Source organism: Zophobas morio, unplaced genomic scaffold, assembly GCF_036711695.1.
Source record: "Zophobas morio isolate AGI-343-1 ecotype UQ-CSIRO unplaced genomic scaffold, CSIRO_AGI_Zmor_V1 ptg000026l, whole genome shotgun sequence".
Classification (NCBI taxonomy): domain Eukaryota; kingdom Metazoa; phylum Arthropoda; class Insecta; order Coleoptera; family Tenebrionidae; genus Zophobas; species Zophobas morio.
Window position 1 is genome coordinate 15,867,724 of NW_026972131.1, and position 20,348 is coordinate 15,888,071.

Below are 20,348 nucleotides of genomic sequence, written 5' to 3' on the forward strand. Positions count from 1 at the left end.
AACCCTATTCCTTCCCTGTAGTGACTAATCCGCCCCTGTGTCAAGCGGATTGTGTTTAGCGCATTCAGTCGTACCAACGTAACAAACCAACAAATACCAAGTTTTGGTTTGGCGTAATAAACACGTGTGTAATGTGCCGTTTTGGAAATTTTATTTAAATAAACCTCGTTTTACATCGATTTATCACCAAAATGGTAAGAAAACTTAAACAATTTGCTTTATATACACAAATCCACGTTAAAACTTGCTTGTAATGTGTAAACATAACCCCACTTTTACCATGTTTTGTTCCAGTCTAAACTATACGTTTTATACGAACACGCTGCCGGTTATGGGGTGTTCAAAGTGCAGGAATTTGAAGAAATCGGCATGTTGTTGCCACAGTTGGAAGCGGCCGTTCACGAATTGTCTCGCTTCAACAGCGTCGTTCAGCTCGTTGGGTTTTCTCCATTTAAAACAGCAGTCGCAGCCTTGGAAAACATTAATGCTATTTCGGAGGGTATTTTACCGGAGGATTTGCAACAATTTCTGGATATAACCGTACCCAAAACTAAAAAGAAAAATAAAATCACTTTGGGGGTTAGCGACCCTAAACTAGGGGCTGCAATTACTGAAGCTTTGGGAATACAATGTAGCCACGTGGGGGCGGTACCCGAAGTAATTCGAGGTAAATATTTATAGTTTAATCAGGATCATAACAATAATATTCGTTTAATAGGTATCAGAGCGCACTTCCATAACCTTATCAAAGGTTTCACGGCCACTAGTTCAGCAGTCGCGCAATTGGGTCTAGGACACTCTTATTCTCGAGCCAAAGTGAAGTTCAACGTTCACCGAGTTGACAACATGATCATCCAATCAATCGCTTTACTTGACCAACTGGATAAAGACATCAACACGTTTTCAATGAGGATACGGTACGCCAGTCACTAAACAGTCTAAAACCATACTAATTGTACTTTTAGGGAATGGTACTCATACCATTTCCCAGAGTTGGTGAAGATCGTTCCCGAGAATTACACCTACGCCCGTCTAGCCAAATTTATTAAAAACCGCAAGGACTTGAACAACGAATCTCTGGAAGGTCTTGAAGAAATTACCATGGATTCGGGTAAAGCGCAGGCCATTTTAGACGCGTCTAAGTCGAGCATGGGCATGGATATCAGCGTCGTAGATTTGCTAAACATCGAAATGTTTGCCGGTCGTGTGATTGCGTTAGCAGATTACAGAAACCAGCTTTCTGAGTATTTAAAAACTAAAATGAACGATGTTGCCCCAAATTTAGCCAAGCTGATTGGGGAGCAAGTCGGGGCACGATTAATCGCACACGCCGGGTCTTTAACGAATCTGGCGAAGTACCCAGCTTCCACGGTGCAGATTTTGGGTGCCGAGAAAGCGCTGTTCAGAGCTTTGAAAACTAGGGGCAACACCCCGAAGTACGGGTTGCTGTTTCATTCCACTTTTATTGGCCGCGCCGGGGCTAAAAACAAGGGACGCATTTCGCGGTATTTGGCAAACAAGTGTTCTATAGCTTCCAGAATTGATTGTTTTACGGAAAAGCCGACGCAAGTTTTTGGGGAGAAGTTGAGACAGCAGGTTGAGGATAGACTCAAGTTTTATGAAACCGGCGATGTTCCGAAAAAAAATATTGAAGTGATGAAGGAAGCTATGGAGGAGCTGGAGCAAGAGGCGGTGCAAACTAAAGCTGAAAAGAAAAAGAAGAAGAAGAAGAAGCATAAGTTGGACGAGACGGCGACGAGTGAGGGTTTGGAAGAGAATGGGTTGGATCAGACCAACGGTAGCGTTGCTGAAGAAAACGTAGAGCCGCCGAAGAAGAAGAAAAAGAAGAACAAGAAGAGTAAGCAGGTGGAGGACGAATGAGTAGGTTTTAACTTGATAGGTTTACGAAAGTCGCAGATGTTTCGTGGGAAACTATTGTGGCTGTTTTTTTAATGGTTATATTAATAGCAGAACTACTTTATGAATAATATAAAAATGTATCGCTAGTGATTTTATTTTCACGATTCCACCAGTTACAAATATTAAACAAAAACAGCAACAGCTGTGAAATAAAACAAAGTACTTCACAACAATAATTTATTTCGGGGGTTTACAATACTAAGTGAGCGGAATGTTGAACAGTTACACGACTATTAATCGTAATAAGGCACGGCGGCATTGCGTTTCGTGATTTGCTCAAAAAGAAAAACTAACGATGAAACAAATTCGTTTTATTTTCATAGAAAATTATTAACAATACGATATTGCTCAATCTCTTCTGTTTTACTAGTCGGGGCGTATCTCCCTGATCCTACAAGTAATAGATAAATAATAGTTGCATAATACTAAATTAAATAACCATAAAATATTATTAACAAAACTTAATCGTACCCAGCACCCTCAATGAGCATTGTAGTTGTACAAACAAAACTATACAAAAATATGTGCATGAAATAGAACTAAAGCAAGACCAAATGGCTCATTCAACGAATAAAATACAATCTTTGGAATTTTTCGCGCGACTTCGTCGAATTTCATAAAAAAGTTAACGATCTTTTAAAAACTAGGAAACAACTGTTTATTTGGCTGATTGAAGCTGTTCGGGGGGAAGCCTTGAGCGTTGAAATTCACGGCGTTGTACTGATTCATCAGTTTGGGCTGATTTATCGGCGAGGTGGGATTGCTAGCCAATTGGTTCATGCTTGGTGAGACCCCCTGTTTCGGTTTAGTCACTAACAAATTGTCTAGATCGATATTTAGATTGCCCGAATTGCTCCACGTCGACCCTATCGGTTGATTTTTATTTGACGTTGGTGTTTTCTCGGTGTTGTTATTGGACGATGCGGAAGACAACGGTTGAAGCGGTTGTTGAGCTGACGTTGGGGTTAGGATCGAACCTGCGCAGACACGCAAAGCCGATCAGTAACAAAAAGTGAATAATATAATGATAACGAACAAGTGTGACACAAGGAATGTGGGTCGTAAAGGGAAAATCGAAAGCAAGCACACAATCATTTTTACGATTTATTCATCAACTTTTAACACGCTATCGATAATACACATCGCACTAGCGGCCAAAGTCCTACACTCTACGTTAGGTTCACCTCTAGCAACATTAAGACTCAACAGGTCGCCTAACCAAAGTCTAAACTCTAAAAGTTCGTCTATAAAATCAGAAACCAAAATTGCGTTAGGTGTATTCAATACAGCGGCACCTATTAAACTGATAACCGACATTCTAACCTTAACGTCCTTATGGAAACGCAAATACCACGAAAAGTGAAGAATTTCCTTCGCCATGCGTGGTTCAGCGGGACAATTCTGCGCACTACACAACACAATAGTCAACGCCCTTATAAAATGTACCAACAAAATAAAATCGTTGTCTTGAGGCATCTGCGAAATCATTTTATTCCTACCGTACCCATACAACAACGGAAAGAAAAAATAACTCGCGACATGCGCAAACTTGTTAAGTTGTTCCACTCTGAACGACTTATGTGAATGAAAGTATCTCGTTTTCGCCTCGAGTCTCTTTCTTATAACCTCCTCTGCACTCTCCAACTCGCGACTCTTTTTTTTCTTCACCACAATACTCTTCGTCTCTTTCTCCGGTTTCAAACTAGACAAAGTTTCAGCAGCTTCGCTCAAAACGTCCAAAATTAGAATCCTGTGGGATATAGAGTACGTACCGACGTCTGCATGAAACTCCTGACACAAGAACTCGGCACTTTGTGCTGGATAAATACAAGCGATCGCCACACAACTGCGGAAAACGCAAGCATCGAAATTGTCAACAAAAAATCGCTGTTCTAGAGCGAGCAAAATTTGCAGAAGCTCAATTCCCAAAGACGCGTCGTCGTCGGGTAGTTGTTGCGTGATCAAGTTTTGACAAACTTGGACGCTTTGGGTGAAAACTTCGCAATCTTGCGTCTCGAGTAACCCGTCTTTGAGGTCGCGCAAGTACTTCGGGACTTTTCTTGAAATTTGTACATCGTTGGATACGTCGTAGGGTTCTAAATCGTCATCCGAGTCTAATTCAAAGTCGGTGCTGTCGATAATCGTGATTAGGTTGTTTTTGTGGATGGATTCAGCGACGATCACGTTGTTCGGTGCTTCGAGTGATTTTTTTAGTTGTTCGGGAGGTGTATATGGAATATTTTCAACTCTCGTTACTAGCAATAGCGATATTAACTCGGCGACGTTGTCGTCGATGATTTTGTTTGTAAAATAAATCGTCATGTCGTTGTCATACAGGGTTTGCAGTTTTTCGACAACCGATTTAGACCCTTCTGGTAATGTGGAATAGTCGAATTTAAGAGCAGCTGCTTGATTGTCGCTTTCCGAATTCAAGAAATTGAGAACTATCTCGGACGCTTTCATTCCCGAGGCTCGAATCTCGTGGATGTTACTCTCTAAATGTATGGACACTCCCGCGTACATTTTCTCTTGAATGGTTCTCGCTTCGTGCTCGCTGAAACCAATATTCTTCATACTGTTCATGATAACAACGATCATTTTTGTGATGTATAAATGTTGCTCCACACTCGTATGATTTAGGGCGGACTTATCCGACCAAACAGTCACTAAATTCACGAGTAAAGTAAACAAACTGTGGTCGGAAGCAGCGCTTAAATAAACAACCAAGTTATTTACGAGTTTGTCGTCTTCGTAACACGACAACAGCGGTATCTTTGTACAAAACACAAACTTCCAGTTGTCGTTCTTTACTAATTCACGCCCCAAGAAATTTTTAATCGAGAAAAGAGTCGGATCGAAATTTTTTAACACCATCAACGCGAAAATTTCCACCGCTGCTCGTTCCATACTTTCAAACACCTTCCAGAACAGTTTCTGATACAAGTGTTGCTTCTGTGATTTTTGATTAGTCAAAACGGCTACGATTCTGATGAAGCTTTTGATGCCTTCCGACTGCTGGTGTTCGTGGAAGTCCGTCAAAGTTTTGCTTAGCAGAAGACTCAACTGACCGTAATCGAAATATATTTCGTGTTCGGATTCGTGTAGTAACAGATCTGTCGCTAATTCTATTAATTTTAAAATCGTGAAAACGAGAAATTTGCAATATTCGTCGGCTTTGAAAAAGTCGTTGAATTGTCCTTGAAGCGAGTTGGACACTCGATTCGGCACGGACATCAACATTCTGACTTGACTTTCCCACTGCGTCTGTCTTTCCTCTCTCTCGAAATCGCTTTCTTGTCGCAACGAGTAAAAATTGTGGAACACTAAATCGAAACATCCTTCGCTTTTCAAAACGGCTTCCATTAATAAACTTAACGTCGTCGCGACGTTTAACTCTCTCGTTTTTAAATTCGTGACGATCACGTCGCACGCGACAACAAAAAAGTTGTGATCTTCCACACAAAACAGTCTTCGTATCTCCTCGTAAATCCGTCCTTCGTTTAGAGGAAAAGTGTGGTCGAATTTCGATGTCACGTTTTCTAGGAGTGTCCTGTATTCCTGATCGGCGAAACTACCGAGATCGGTTTCATCGATTTTTAGTAACTTTTGGACGGTTAATGTCGGCAGTGTTTGTATAATTCCGTCGAGACTGTTGAGTATGTTCTCGACGTCGGTTTGGGATGAGATTTTCTTGATTGCGTTCAATGTTTTCATTGCGGCGGCGCTAGCGTCTCGCATTTGTTTCTCGACGATATTTTTTCTTGGTTTACGAGCACACAACACTTCCCGATTTGCGGTATCTGGAATGGGAAAGCTCGAATGAGTTTCCCGAAATCAGTTTCGTGGGCTGGGTGGGAAGAAAATTCATAAGACAAACGTTTTTGCATCAAGACTATCGTAACAGCGCAAGATATGATTTTTTTTATTTTACGCATAAAACGCGCTCTTTACTGCACACCGATAACTCAACCAAGAAGGGAGCTGACGAGAAAATATGGCATATTCGACACACGCATTATTTACAATTCACTGGAAAATGATATTAAAAAAAAACGTGAAGTACCTGGAAAGTGCATCGTTGACGCAGAAAATTTTTAAAAGCATTCCATAACGTGACCATTAAAATTTAAAAACAAGTTACTTGTTCTGAACCTGCTGCAATTATATTGATAAAACACTTAAACGACGATTATCATTAAAATATCGCTTAATGGATTTTTAATATTAAACAAGGCAATAAAGTAACACCTGCGTAAAAATTTCAATTATTTATTTACGAAAAATGCCGAAAAGCAAGTTAAAAAATGAAATAAAACAACGGCAAGGTCAACCGTAAGCGAAAATATCAACGGGTTAATCCTTGAATAATACCATTTAATTCGCGTACTTAATGAACCATTACCGTCCGCAATAAACACGTCACATTTCCAGCAATAAAGTCCACAATTTATCCGCTTTGCTAAAGTTACGACCTTTATCGACTTTTATTTCCGCATGCGACGCGTCAACCCCGAAATGAATTTTTCACAACCCCTTCCCCGACTTACCTTCATCCAATAAACTAGGGGCAGCCCCCATGAGGCCTTGATTATTATTTGGTACGCTTTGCGGCTGTATACTCAAACCGCTAAACCCGGACAAATCGCCCAACAAATCATTGCTATTATTCTGTTGCGGCTTCGCTGCCACCCCCATCATATTCGCGTTATTGGCCATAAACGGCACCGATTGAACCCCCATGAGATTCGCAGCCGTCCCATCTCCCATCAGACTCGTCTGCGGTGCAAATAAATTCTGCTGATTTTGATTCAGCAAGTTCTGCGGGTTCTGATTCTGCGAAAAAGCCGAGCTGAAATCGGCGAAGTCGTCTTCGGATTTCTGCGTCGTCGGGTTGCTGCCGAAAGCTGCCTCGAAATCGCCGAATTCCGTCGGCTTCTTCGATTCGTCCTCGTCGGCGCGAGGATTGAAATCGTCGTTCAACAGATCGTCCGCTTGGGGTAACGGACTCTGACTAGCATCTCTGCCGAAGTTTGCAGCTGCACCCAAATCTACCTTCTTTAGAGGTTTGTTGACTTTTTTCGGCGAATTCGTTATGGCGGAATTGATATTGATACTGACGCGTTTATCGGCGTAGGTGGGACTCGGCTCGTTATCTTTGTATTTTCGCGTATTTGAATTGTTGCGTGTGGACTCAGTGTCACTGTCCTCTTTGTCCAGGTCGTAGTCGTCTTCGAAAGTGCGGTCGCGGTAGCGACTCGCGCCGGACGCCGGCTCTTCCCAGTCGCGGTCGGCGTAGTCCCGGGGGCGCTCGTCCCACCGCTCGTGACTTCCTGCAAAAGGAGAGAACACCCACAATCATTCTCTTGTTTTAAGGACCAACTCACCTATCCTCATGTTGACCATGTCTGAGCTCATTCCGATGTATTTGTCTTTGTTTTTTTTGGCTTTTTTCCGCTCCTCTCGCAGTCTGTCGTCGTCTTGTATGAATTCTATAAGCTCTTTGACTTTATGTCTAATATTAACACCCTGGTCTTTGCCCATGTCATCTATGAAACTAAAATTCTCTAGTGACCTTAAATCATAAATATGTTCTCTGGATGAAGTAACAACACGTTCAGAGCCATTTTTGATTAAGTAATTGAGAAGTAGTAAGGACTGTAATTTAACGCATTAGCCATTATCAACAAGTAAATAAAGTAAACCTTGTAAATTCTCCTCCAGTGTTGTTTATTGTCTTGAAACATCCTCTTCCACAACATGGACATAACTTCGGGAAAATGTTCATAAGTAAAGGTGGAATGCGCCAACTCTTGCATCATTTGCCCTGTAGGGCCCCAAGGTTCGTCATTTGTGGCCTCCCTTACTTTGGCCTCAATTTCGGTATAATTCATCACCACGTTTGTGCTAAAACGAAAAATTAACTAAAACGCCCGCGTGGAGTCATCGGAACTTCCCGAAATTGCACAAAAGGACAAAACAGGAAAAAAAAGATAAACATCTGGAGGTTGTGTACTTACACTTTATCTGCGAGTTCTCGCACTTTCCACATACTAAATAAATTATCCATTTTGTTTTAAATGAGATCTTCACTAATACAGAACTATGGTGTGTGTTTCTTTGCTTTTATCACCCGGATTATCTCAATTTTTGGCTAAAGATGACTTGGCGATCATTCAGCCATACTTTCCACGAATGTGACACACCATCGGACTGCCAACTTCCGCCAAAAACCCTAACACGCAATACGTCTAGTTACAAATTCAATTAATAAGAAACCACAATATTAAACAAATCAGTTTTCCTGTGGTTTGTTACAATTCAAAACAATTGATAAAGTCGCAATAGTAATAATAATATTCTGCTTATATTAAAAAATTGGATGACAAAACGTTGCGACTTTTTTAGTTTTTATTGTGGCTACACTACGCGTCACAATTATAAAAATGTCAGTGGCGGTGAGGTCACTTTCCATTCATAAAATTTCCTCAAATCTCGCACTCAGTTCTGGTTAATTCTCACCGCCAACAAAATGCCCCCAATTAAAGTAATACTCTTAGCATGCGGGTCCTTCAACCCCCCCACAAACATGCATTTACGAATGTTCGGTAAGTGTTTTTGTTGACATAACATTGTTACAATGTTGTTTCTAGAAATCGCGAGAGATCATCTTCACCGATTGGGTAATCATGTGGTAATAGGCGGCCTAATCTCGCCCGTTCACGACGGTTACGGCAAAAAAGATCTCGAAGGGGCGACCCATCGGATGAACATGGTCCGGTTGGCGCTCCAGCACTCAGAGTGGATCAAATTATCAGACTGGGAATGCAAACAAGAGACGTGGAGTCGCACAAAGCAAGTTTTACAATACCATCAGGTATGTTGTTGACGACGCTGATTTAAGTGATGATGGAGTTATTTTAGAATCACGTCAATGCACTTTTACACCCTGCTAAAAATAATTTAGATAAAGTGAACGAAGATGATGTTCATTGGGTGCCTGATGATGTGAGGAATTATTGTGGGGATTCGGTGCAGATCAAGTTGTTGTGTGGGGCGGATTTGTTGGAGTCTTTCGGGACACCGGGATTGTGGTCAGATGATGATGTGAGTAGGTTGTGTTTTGGTGATGAGATTTTTATTAATTGGTTGTAGATTGAAGCTATAGTTGGACAACATGGTCTAGTCGTTATTACACGCTCAAACACTAATCCTAATGAATTTATTTACAATTCGGACGTACTTACAAAGTATATGGTAAGGATTGTTAAGAATTTTAATTGGTAATAATAGGATTGTTTTTAGTCAAACATAACTATAGTCACAGAATGGATTCAGAATGAAGTCAGTTCCACAAAAATAAGAAGAGCTTTGAGGAGATCAGAGTCAGTCAAATACCTAATTCCTGATAGAGTGATTGACTATATTCATAAACACAACTTGTATGGAAGCAAGAATATGTAAGTACTTTTAATTTAGTGTCTGCTTCTGTTAAAAAATCTTGTGAGAATGTTTTGTGTAATTTTTTTCAATTGTCCATTTTGTTTCCTGCTGCTGGATAACAGTAAGTACTTGACAGCAGAATTTAACTCCAATTTTTTGACTCCGTCGCCGTCTGACGTTCCTATGGAATCCCCTAGCCCGACAAACTGCATGCTTATTTGCAACAACACGCTATTTTCTCGATCGTACGAAAAGCGTCTCTCGATTGATACGGTAGATAGCGTGACCAAAACGAACGTGTTAAACGCGGTCCGTCACCCCGGCCAAGCCGTTAAAATCATTACAGAAAGCAACGGCGAACACAAGATCATTAAACAAGGTTCAGACTCCAAAGAGGTACGTAAAGAAGACAAGAAAACGTTAAAAAACTCAAAAAGTTGTGCCAATATTGACGAATTGCATAGTAAGAGCAGCGTAAAAAGCAGCAAATCTAACGCGAACCTGAAAGAATGCAAAAGCTGTGATGAAAACTTGATAAAATTTATTTTTACCAAACACGGAATTCAAGTTATTAGCGATGTTGAGACGATCGTTTGAGTGCATGGTAGTATTAGTTGAGACATCTACCTATTGGCTGTGTTTCTGTTCACTTTCAGATAATACAATAAAAGCATTTCTTAATGAAATTAATGTCGCTCTTCCAATCTACTTTGTGTACAGTGTTCAAAAATGGTTTATAATGCATGAGTCATTGTGATGTTTTCGTGTAGCATGTTGTTTTCTGTTTCAGGCATCTCTAGTCCGACCTGCATGCCTTCTCTAGTTGAGCTCAATGTTAAAAGGGACATTGCTCGCGTCCCGAAATAGAATAAATCTCAAAACCACTACATTCCGCTGATCCTAAAATTTTGAGATTTATTATTGGTCAGTGATACATTGTTACTTAAGTAGTTAGCGGATAGATTCTACTAGGCATTTATTTATTTTTGTTAACTTGTGCAATGCAGTTTTGTATATTATAAATTTTATCGTGAAGTATTGTAATTATAAACTTGTCAATAGAGGAGGAAATATACATCTTATTTATAAAAAAAAATTACCGTATTTTTTTCCGAGTCATTCTTAGTAATGAAAATTTCTATTACAACTAACAAATATGCGTTTAACTTATTTAAAAAAAAAACTGTATTTTTTCAAGTCTTGTACAAAATATTAACAATAAATAGAAGGAACACAACAAATATATATTTAGACCGAAATCCCTATAAGAAAGTGATGCTTAAAGCCTTGCGTCGCTTTCCGACGTACGTGGAAATCTATTGCACTTTAATGGAATTACGTGACCAAAAAAATGGCACAAAGGAGACAATTCAATTCTTCTCAGTCTTACTGACTTCACAGTTACACCAGGGAGTAACATTTCTGTCACACAACAGTTCAATATTTATAACAGTCAGAGGGGCGCTCCCTATTGTCATGGATTTATAACTAATAATTTTGTACCTCACGTCGTGGAGTCCCGTCTGTCTATCTCGCCGTCTTGTAACCTCTCTTTGATTGAAACACTTCACAGTGTCTCTTTTTCTGTCCTTGCCATGGATGTGTCTGCAATTCAGTATTAAACAAACAATAACAAAAACGAATTTTCACAAACTTAAAAGTGTCGTTCATTCCCGTTGATATGTTTTCCGGACGAGTTATATTTAAATTGGCGTCTTTAAGTCTTACGTAAAATTCGTCGTCTTCTAAACCCCACCCCCAATACTTATTTGATAGTCCATTAACTAGATTAAAATGTTCCCTAAAACGTCCTTATTAGCAAAATGAACTTGGAACAAGACAAACCAACCTATTAATCAATAAAATTCCACCTATAAATTTCTCGTAATGATAGCGGGGGTGCAAATGCGGCGCTGCAAGATGGAAAGGTTGCTGAGGATACAGGTAAGTCAAATTTTTATTTAAAGGTAATAAATCAACGTCGTGCATCGCTATATAATCATAATTTGACTTAGTTTCAAGGTAGCCTACATTAATTAACGACGCCCTATTAAAACGGTTACTATCTACTTGATTTAAGATAAAAATATCGTGGTTGATTCTCTGCCCGTTCAAAAAATCGTGGATATATGGCACGAACTCCATCAATTCCTCAAATCGGTTTCGGTAAGGTACTAATACTGCTAGTTTGTGATTCGATTCATACCCTTTGTTTGTATAATGCTTGGGCTTTGCTACGTACTGAATAACGGTTTCTTGACGAGGGCAGTTGCAATGATCTAAAATAATCACGAAACTGACACGAGTCACCCCAATTTAAAACTCTCACCGTTTGTTAGTAGTTTAAATGTTAAAACAACCGTTACTATAAACATCACAGTCAGTAACATGGCAAAGAAGTGGGTGAAGGTAAACCGGAAGATTTTCTGCTTCGTTTGAGCCATTGTGGTTGCTGCACATTTTAAGAAGCGATTTTTTTTTAAATTACAGGTTATAATTAACCTAACTTTTGTGATGTTTGCATCATGATGGCCGACGTCAGAGCTACCAATGGAAAATCGAAAAATTATCAACTTGCCAGGGTTACCAAACGTTGGTTTTTCCTCGCCCGACGTTTGCACAACATTGCGATCTCGGCAGTCGTAAGAATTCATCGCTCTGGTTAGATTTGCCTTTGTGTAGTGTGTTGGTTAGCGACAACCGGGATTAATCGATTCTGGCGATAATACCGTTATCGATTTATTTTCGCCAAGTTGGTGGACTAACGTTGCGCAACCTGGTGGCAGCTGTGCGTACTTAAAGGGCGCTAGCCGCTGTCATCCCGAAGTTGACCGTCTCGTGTTCAACTGGAAACATGTTATTGAGTTTTATTCCAATCTCATCCCAAATTAAATGTCAGGTGTTAAGTGCATGTGTAAAAAATTGTTTAACAAACAGTTTACCGTCTTGATCTAGTGTGAAATTAGTTGTTTTATTTAGTAAATTTAAGAAAAAGTTTATTTAATTGTCGACCATGCCGAAAGGAAAACGAAAAGGAAAGTCTGGTGAGTAGGCGCTTATCGCACGGATACATAAGGATCAATTTCGTTACTAATGGCTGCGGCTGTGACGTCACTTATCGAAATTCCCGAAAATGTGACATATGGAACGGGTTCTGGGTTTTCGGGTTGGGAGAAACGGCGACTTTTGGAAGCGACCGTGGGGTATTTTCGCGTTTGTTTTGTAAACACGTCGGAGTTCTGGGAAGACGATGATGAGTCATGGGTGAATTGGCAGATTTTTAATGAATTCTATAATTACACATAATTGCACAGAGCTGGATTCGCAAAAATAGCATCTCCTGTTGCACATAATTCCCATTTCGCGAAAGACCATTACATAATGTAGCGCCGACTATCAATGTGTAATAAAAAAATTCAAGGCGAATTTTTTGAACTAACCTTGAAATACTAAATCCAGAAATACGAATAAATTAGTCCGAAAATAATTGCTTCCAGCAGAGATTGTTTGTTTTGAATATTTATTGTAATATTGTCAAGGTCGCCCTTTGTGTTTTTTTTCCAATTTAATTACAAATTGACCATAAATTTTGTTGCACAATGTTTAAACACTGCAACATATGGTAAACAATCTACAAAAAAAAGGAAGTCCTGTTTCCTTTGTTCGCGATCTGCAACACGTGTCGGAAACCTAGGTAATAATCAATGATCTAATAACTAATGGATGGAATGTTGAGGCGCGTAATACCGCTCGCATGCGGTGACAACTAGAGAGAGAAATAAACATATCTATAGTGAGTGTTGTTAGACAAGGCCAACACGTATCGGTAGGCAAGAACGAGCTTCGGTGCCGTTGAGTTAAATAGGAGATCATGTAAAAATGATTTTAAAATTCAACTTTGTTGTCGTTTTTTTTTATTTTGTAGGACACTGTATATACATACAATACAAAATGAATATAAACACACAATTTATTGAACAAAATTAATTTTGTGTATACCTGTCTGATTTTATTAGGAACTTGATTATTTCTGCGGTTTTCATAATTCAGTCTAATAATAAAAAAATACGTAAAATTACATAAACGAACTGGACTACATGATTGTTAAGTGGATCTTGATCCAAAATGTGGTCATTTAAGACATTAAACATATTTCTGAAATTTAGTAATCTAATGGTTTTAATTGTAAGAATATTAATAACATTCGCTGAAATATTATATTTCATAGTTCTGAAAGTGATTTCAGCTATCTTACAAACTTTGATGACATCAACTGATGGCTTTGTAAGTTCACCTCTATTTTTTTAAATTTAGCAGTGCCGAAAGGGTCTCATTGGGTCTCATTGTTAGTCAGTTTTCTAGGCCTTGTTTCATTTTTTTTTATGTTTTGAAAAATTCTCAGTTGTTGTGTGGGATTAACAGAATTTATTAACTGCCGAAAATTCTCATTTTTAAAATGTTTGCTAGACACTCTTGACGCAGACGTCCGAACAAATTTATCTCGTTTAAGTGCAACAATCCATTGCTTTCTTAGCAACAGATTTGTCGGAAAACTGAAATTAAATTAAATAAAGATTGTATGAAAAAATTATTCAGCAGATATCTCACCGATGAAATGAAATATTACAGCCTTTGTGATGCCGCTCCTCGCATCCAAATGCACAACAAGATGTAACCATCGTGAATATGATTGTTATTATTGCGATTGTAAGAAAACAAGCACTTTAGAACTGCACAGAAATGCCACACACACCAGGAAGCGAGTAATTAAAAGTAAATTTTAACTGGAAGTTGCTTTGTTTTGCCTACCGATTCGGACCTCTCAAATGGTCACCGTACCCTCTCTCTCTAACGTCTCTCCAGTCTGAGATCTCTATGGTAATAATAAAGTCAAACGTCCAGCTTGCCAGCTGGCCCATTTCCCGACCTTGACCCATGTCCATTTAAATTCCCGTGTTCACCACTCAATGATCTCACCCGAAATTCCAGATCGTGGTCGTTTCGATGGCTCTCTGCACACCTCGGACGACGATTCCTTCAATGACAACAACAGTGTCATCAGCAATTACTCTGAAAACAAAAGTGTAGAGGAAGGCGAAGATAACGAAGAGTACGTCCAAGAACAGTTTGAGGATAAACTGATAGAAATGTTGGACGGGTTGAATCAGAAGTCGTCGCAAGGAAGGATCAATTGCATTCAAACCCTGCGTAAAGCGCTCATTAAAAAATACGTTCCAAATTTTGTCAGAGAGAGACACTTCACGATTTGCGATAGCATAGAGAAGAGTCTGAAGAAAGGCGGAGGTTTGGAGAAATCGGCGGCTGCCGAACTGGCTCCTGTGATCAGTTTACAGCTTGGAGAGGAAGACGCGGGAGAGATGGTTGATAAGACGTTGAGGCCTCTTCTGATTACAGCTGCCTGCGACGCTTCGGTCGGCGTCGGTGCCAGAGCGAAGGTAAATAATTTCGTATTTCGGGTGTTTCAATTATTATTTAATTTACATACCGCGACATGGAATTCAAGAATGAAAGTGCATTGCGTTGAGTTATTCAGTCACGTTTGAAGTAATTTTGAAATTGAGCGTTAAGGTGCGGTAATCCTAGACCGTTGTCAGGTCGGCTTTGAAAGTAATGCATCTTGGAGGTAGACGACCGATTGGAATGTTCCAAAAAGGATCTCCAAAATTTATTACTTCCAGAACTTGTTCGCTCGATAATGAGTAGCGTAACTGCACTAGACATTATAAGAAGTAGAAGAGTAAGTAAAATCCTTGTTGGACCTGATGTGAAAATGGGGCAATAAATTTTACAGTTAACGTGATACTTTGGAGTTTAGTATGTCGTAAACTAGGACTAGGACGTTGCCCCAGAAGTTTCTTATTGTTGTGGAGCGACTCCATGTCATATATTTTGTCAGCACAACAAAAACTAATTTGCGTTCGTAAAAATTCTAGCAAACTTGATAAGAACAAATAATGTTTGCCTAATGGATTGTTTATCAGGTGTCTATTGATAACATGCAACAAAGCAAACATAAATATAAATTTTAAAAGATTTGTGTTTTCTAGTTACATTGAAACGACATAGACATAAACATATTATCTATCAAACAAAAATAAATACATGTTTATCTTACGTACACATGTACTTGTAATTGCGTTGACAAATTATTACCTATGATACGTTGCAAAATTTTTGTTAACAAAATGAACGAATGTCTGATTTCGCGTCTTAAAAAGCTTAATGTGTTATTTTTTAGTGTTGCCACGCCTTGGGCATGATGGGTTTCCTCTCTGGAAGCCAGTTGGGAGACGTCCTTTCCCTAATGCAAAACCTGGAAACTATTTTCTCTGGTAGCTACTTAAAAGGAGACGGATCCATCCCGAACATCACCTCGGAAGTGGCAAACCTCCACGCGGCAGCGCTAAGTGCTTGGACGTTACTATTAACAAATATGCCACCAGGAAGTCTCACAGATTTAATAGACACTAAAACCCTACCGTACGTTTAAAAAAATCATTATCAAACGTATCTCAACGAATTCTTTCAGATCCCTAGAGCAATTATCCGAATTGTTGGAATCGCCCCATCTTGAAGTCCGGTTAACAGCAGGCGAAGCTCTAGCTTTAATTTTCGAAGAAGGCCGCAAAGACAACTCTGAATTCGCCGACGATTTCGCCATATTCATTACAGAAGTTTTTAAAAAACTGGCCACAGATTCACACAAATACAGAGCGAAAAAGGACAGGAAGCAACAACGGGCGACGTTCAGAGACATTCTCTCGTTCATAGAAGTAAGTTGGGAGAATTTCCAGAATTGAATTTTATTGATCGATGTTTTATGACGTTTCAGGACGATATTGTGCCGGATGTTCAGGTGAAATTCGGCCGGGAAATCTTGGTGTTGGATACGTGGGCGCGGAGGAAGCAATACGAAGCGTTGTGCAGTGTGCTGGGTCCAGGAATAAATCTACACCTTGGAGAAAACGATCTCTTGAGAGATATTTTCGAAATTACGGCTCCGATAGTTCAGGCTCATGACGCTCCGGCGCATGCGCAGCAACATCTGGAGAGGTGTCGCAAAGTAAGTGGGGATGGGTGGTGAGAAAAATCGTACATTTTTGACATTGTGTTTTGCAGCGACTTTTAAACGCAGCAGCATTCAAAGCCAGGACGATATCACGGGCGAAGAACAGGGATAAACGATCAGACTTCTAAGTGTATATTATGGGGGATATTTAATGTATTTATTTTAGCTCAATTATAACTATTTTCATCGTAGTTGAATTGATTTTGTAGTAGAGTAGCAAATACATAGATTTTCGGTTGTATCTAATCATAAGTAAATTTTCAGTGTAGTGCGATATTTTAAATTTGTAAATACGTTTTTATTAAAATAAATTTACAAATTTAGCGAGTGTTTTAATGCATTTCCAGGTTATTATACGATCACAGAACAACGAATTGACCAGTCAACATATTTATTTCTCGATATTTTCTTTTTTAACTTACATATGGCACTCTGACGCTGCTGTCTTTCCACTGGTGTTATTACTTTACTGATCGTATTAAACACCCTCCAGAGACAACAAAAATAAAAAACATTTGAGATTTAAACATCTATAACAATATAAATTTGTAAACAATGCAACAACAGTTTAATGCGATCAGTAATTATGCGGGAAAAGATTAATAACAATAATAAAAAATAATACAAAAGTTTTGTCAAGATTGTTTACAACCCGGTAATTTTCTAACTGCGATACAAGAGATTGGTTTCTTCCACCTACGTTTTGAACTTTGGTTTGGTTGAGCATTCCCGTTGTTTTGTTCGGCTTCGCGTTTCATTATCTCTTCTGAAAAAAAAAAGCCGGTACATCTGGCATCCGTAATTCCTCTACGTACATACCGTTCAGCTGGCGCTGCGTAAAGTACTGGAGGTTACTGGCTGTATCTGAAGTGTCATAATAATGATCAAACAGATATGGTAAAACAGTCATACAGTGGAACTCATCATTTCTTAAAGGTGGTATAGGAACTGGTGCCTCAGTTAGGGGTGGCCTCTTAGAAAACCAACTAAAACCTCAATTAATACCGACATTTTACAACTTTCCCTACACTTACAGGTGCTGCCTAATTTGTTGCAAACTAAATCGTTCTTCAGGCTCTTTCTGCAACATTCCCCACAGTAAACTCCTCAAAGGATCTTCAATATCACCTGGTATTGTAAAGTCGCCCTTTCCTATATTCTCAAATAACTTATAAATACTATCACCTTCGAACGGATATTGCCCAGTCACAAAATTATACCTAAAAGTTGCGAATTCAAATCGTGGAAAAAAATTACGCTGAGTATTACAATGTAACTCCGCTACTCCACACGTCGACTTTAAACCCCGGGAAGGAATCTAAACCGTTAGCTATTTCTGGAGGCTGAAAAGCTGGCGAACCTTGTCCTTGAACGCAAGTATCGTCGTTGGCGAAGAAATCGATTGTCTGCAAAATAAAAGCGACAAAATTGTGTAATAAAATAAGAACGTAATTGCAAGCGGTTAATGTCGCTCACGATGTTTTTAATGAAGAAGTTCGATTTTATTGCGCACACTTTTTGAAGCCATTTATTTTTACTTATAACGACCTACATTTTAAAATCTTTCAAAGGCTAAAAATACATTATAAAGTATGTTCGAATTACCAGTCGATTTTAATATCCGGACGCAGCCATTTATGGATATTAAAAACGAATAAGTTGTACTTTATTACACCTCGACGCCCGAAATGTTGTCCCAAAATATGTTATCCAAGTGTCAATTTTAGATCTGCTGCTGTTTTTGATTTTAACAGATGATATTCGTCGCAACTTCAACAGTCAACTCTTGAAATTTGAAACAATATAACATTTAACATTTTTCCCTCAAGTGTTATTGCGTTTTTTAATAAATTAGTTATGACTAAAATAGGATTTTTTTTAAACATCCACGAAAAAAGTACTAAAAATAAAACTTGAGTTATTAATAGCTCGTCTATCAATAAATTATACAAAGGAGTAAACAAAGATCACTTAGTGGCAGAATGTCTGAATGTGTTTTTGGTATCAATCATGAGGCCAGCATGCACCGGAATAATGAAAATTATATCAACGCATTAGTTCACTTTTAAAGTAAACAATACTAAAGTCAACATTATCGGCGATAACTATTTACAGTCACAATGAATTAAAGGTTGTTGTCGTAAAAAACAACTTTAAAATATTTTTAGCCTATCAATTATACGATAATCCCAACCTTTAAGGTCATTTGCCAATTTTAATTAAGTGTAAAAAAAGTTGATTTAGTAACGCGACCATTCCTCTTCTTGTGGCTTCAGTGTATTACAGAATCACTAGACATATTAGTGCTTTTATTTATCCAAAAATCTGTAACCTCTGACCTGTAGAAAACAGGTCAAGTCAGTGTCTAAACTCAGTTCCAATCATGTTCCTAGCCGCTACTTTACTCCTGGCACTTGTCATACTTTTCATAATAACACTAATAAGGTAATAACTTTTTCACAACTCTTATCACCGCCTTATCGCTTGACCAAAAAACAACTCGACTTTTTTTCAAGAAACTTTTTCGTGATCTGACCGTTCCGTGTGCGTTTTAAAAGTGTCTTTTTTATTCAGTTTTAACAAATATTTTTAAAATGAGCGAATACATAAGTCTACTTTGTGAGACGTTCTGCGCCGTCATAAAAAGGTACAATCTTACCTCCGCCACTCCCAGATCCGAAATTTTCAGCACCCCTTCCAAGGTTAGCAGCAAATTCCCTGGTTTAATGTCTTTATGCACGACCCGTTTGCTATGCAAATACTCTAACCCATCCACCAACTGCGTGAAGTACCCATGAGCCTGAAAAAACGGGAATTTCTTGGAAGGCGTCGACTCCAGCATCCCCTGCAGACTCCCCACGCAAAACTCCATAATCAGATACATCTTTTGCTTCTCATCATTGTACAAAACATCGACTAGACTGATAACGTTTTTGTGTTTGAGCGACTTTAGCAATTTGATTTCCCTAAAACAAACTCTTTGTTACAGACTCCGATCGCAGATGGCGGCCCTCGTCGCGTGGATCGTGGGAACCGTAAGTACCTTTCTACGTTTTGTACTCCATTCGGTATCCTCCTGAGCTTCCGCTGTTTTAAAATTTTCACCGCACGCCTGCACAAAGTGTCCGAATCCAACATCTCCTTCACTTTGCCGTACGACCCCTCCCCCAGCAGGTCCCCCATTACGTATTTGCCGATCATCTTGAGGCGTTTCTTCGCCTGGTAGATCACTTGGTCCGAGGACACTCGGTGGAAGAAGTTGTTAATGTTGACTCCGTCGAGGTCGTCGAGGGCGTTTGGCCAGAAGGGCTCGTCCTCGTCGAGGAGCTGGTGGTCGGACAGGTGCGACTCCTGGAGAAACAGCGGCCGCAAGTCCTCGCTGTTTACCTCGAACACTCGGTTCGTTAACTCCACTTCGTTCTCGGATATGTTCTCTTGGTCATCACTGTCACTTTGAGTTATGTTGCACATTTTGTTGTCCATAATTAATTATTTCGCACGCGGGGAGGTTTCAGTTTGATTTAAAACGTCCGGATCGAGATTTTCGGGCACACACACCTCATGTCATTTTCAATATTTTTGTTGTGCATTTCAACAGCTGTTTCTGGGGAATTTGGGTTTGATACCAGGGGCGCACGTCATTGCGAAAAAAGCGAAAAAAAAGATTTATGCTTATGATTGGAATATTTGCGATAAATTGTGATTACTGTAGCAGAAATTCGGCCGCATATCGGTACAAAATTAGTTAAATTCGAAGATATTCAAGTGGAAACGTCACGTAGGATTGCCAACACAGTTCAGCACTCACCTGAAGTTACTAAAAAACTAACCTAATATTTGATTTGGACACAATTTCTGTTTGTGCTTTTTATTGTAGATAATAAATAATTTAAGAATG

At 39.2% G+C, this 20,348-nt stretch overlaps 6 protein-coding genes across 8 annotated transcripts; 3 read left to right on the plus strand and 3 right to left on the minus strand.

The window, feature by feature from the left end:
• The first annotated feature begins 81 nt into the window (after nucleotides 1-81).
• Nucleotides 82-2,000, plus strand: LOC135136570 (nucleolar protein 56). Its single transcript, XM_064065928.1, has 4 exons — nucleotides 82-194; nucleotides 295-667; nucleotides 719-917; nucleotides 966-2,000. Exons 1-4 carry the CDS (start codon nucleotides 192-194, stop codon nucleotides 1,879-1,881), a joined length of 1,491 nt encoding a protein of 496 aa, XP_063921998.1. The 5' UTR covers nucleotides 82-191; the 3' UTR covers nucleotides 1,882-2,000.
• Nucleotides 2,001-3,011: 1,011 nt separating this feature from the next.
• Nucleotides 3,012-8,215, minus strand: Lqfr (liquid facets-Related). Its single transcript, XM_064065925.1, has 5 exons — nucleotides 7,938-8,215; nucleotides 7,623-7,824; nucleotides 7,305-7,575; nucleotides 6,468-7,250; nucleotides 3,012-5,720 (listed from the first exon to the last, which is right to left on the minus strand). The coding sequence occupies exons 1-5, from the start codon at nucleotides 7,985-7,987 to the stop codon at nucleotides 3,025-3,027; spliced, it is 4,002 nt and encodes a 1,333-aa protein (XP_063921995.1). The 5' UTR covers nucleotides 7,988-8,215; the 3' UTR covers nucleotides 3,012-3,024.
• Nucleotides 8,216-8,330: 115 nt separating this feature from the next.
• On the plus strand, nucleotides 8,331-10,453 carry LOC135136573 (nicotinamide/nicotinic acid mononucleotide adenylyltransferase 1). Of its 3 annotated transcripts, XM_064065932.1 has the most exons (7): nucleotides 8,331-8,525; nucleotides 8,571-8,794; nucleotides 8,842-9,024; nucleotides 9,073-9,174; nucleotides 9,223-9,377; nucleotides 9,483-9,756; nucleotides 10,151-10,453. In XM_064065932.1, the coding sequence occupies exons 1-7, from the start codon at nucleotides 8,450-8,452 to the stop codon at nucleotides 10,181-10,183; spliced, it is 1,047 nt and encodes a 348-aa protein (XP_063922002.1). In that variant the 5' UTR covers nucleotides 8,331-8,449; the 3' UTR covers nucleotides 10,184-10,453. The 3 variants fall into 3 exon arrangements, with proteins under 3 accessions (XP_063922002.1, XP_063922001.1, XP_063922003.1); XM_064065931.1 differs by lacking the exon at nucleotides 10,151-10,453 and having other exon boundaries at nucleotides 9,483-10,144; XM_064065933.1 differs by lacking the exon at nucleotides 9,483-9,756 and having other exon boundaries at nucleotides 8,334-8,525; nucleotides 10,151-10,451.
• A 77-nt stretch (nucleotides 10,454-10,530) lies between these two features.
• On the minus strand, nucleotides 10,531-12,112 carry LOC135136575 (beta-1,4-galactosyltransferase 7). Its single transcript, XM_064065934.1, has 4 exons — nucleotides 11,690-12,112; nucleotides 11,210-11,639; nucleotides 11,015-11,161; nucleotides 10,531-10,965 (listed from the first exon to the last, which is right to left on the minus strand). Exons 1-4 carry the CDS (start codon nucleotides 12,012-12,014, stop codon nucleotides 10,731-10,733), a joined length of 1,137 nt encoding a protein of 378 aa, XP_063922004.1. The 5' UTR covers nucleotides 12,015-12,112; the 3' UTR covers nucleotides 10,531-10,730.
• An 11-nt stretch (nucleotides 12,113-12,123) lies between these two features.
• LOC135136572 (interferon-related developmental regulator 2) lies at nucleotides 12,124-16,773 on the plus strand. The gene is made up of 6 exons (XM_064065930.1): nucleotides 12,124-12,404; nucleotides 14,350-14,816; nucleotides 15,620-15,861; nucleotides 15,911-16,154; nucleotides 16,214-16,444; nucleotides 16,501-16,773. The coding sequence occupies exons 1-6, from the start codon at nucleotides 12,374-12,376 to the stop codon at nucleotides 16,576-16,578; spliced, it is 1,293 nt and encodes a 430-aa protein (XP_063922000.1). The 5' UTR covers nucleotides 12,124-12,373; the 3' UTR covers nucleotides 16,579-16,773.
• Nucleotides 16,774-16,824: 51 nt separating this feature from the next.
• LOC135136571 (serine/threonine-protein kinase STK11) lies at nucleotides 16,825-20,258 on the minus strand. The gene is made up of 6 exons (XM_064065929.1): nucleotides 19,494-20,258; nucleotides 19,110-19,416; nucleotides 17,720-17,856; nucleotides 17,485-17,670; nucleotides 17,270-17,436; nucleotides 16,825-17,216 (listed from the first exon to the last, which is right to left on the minus strand). The coding sequence occupies exons 1-6, from the start codon at nucleotides 19,931-19,933 to the stop codon at nucleotides 17,086-17,088; spliced, it is 1,368 nt and encodes a 455-aa protein (XP_063921999.1). The 5' UTR covers nucleotides 19,934-20,258; the 3' UTR covers nucleotides 16,825-17,085.
• Nucleotides 20,259-20,348: the final 90 nt, after the last annotated feature.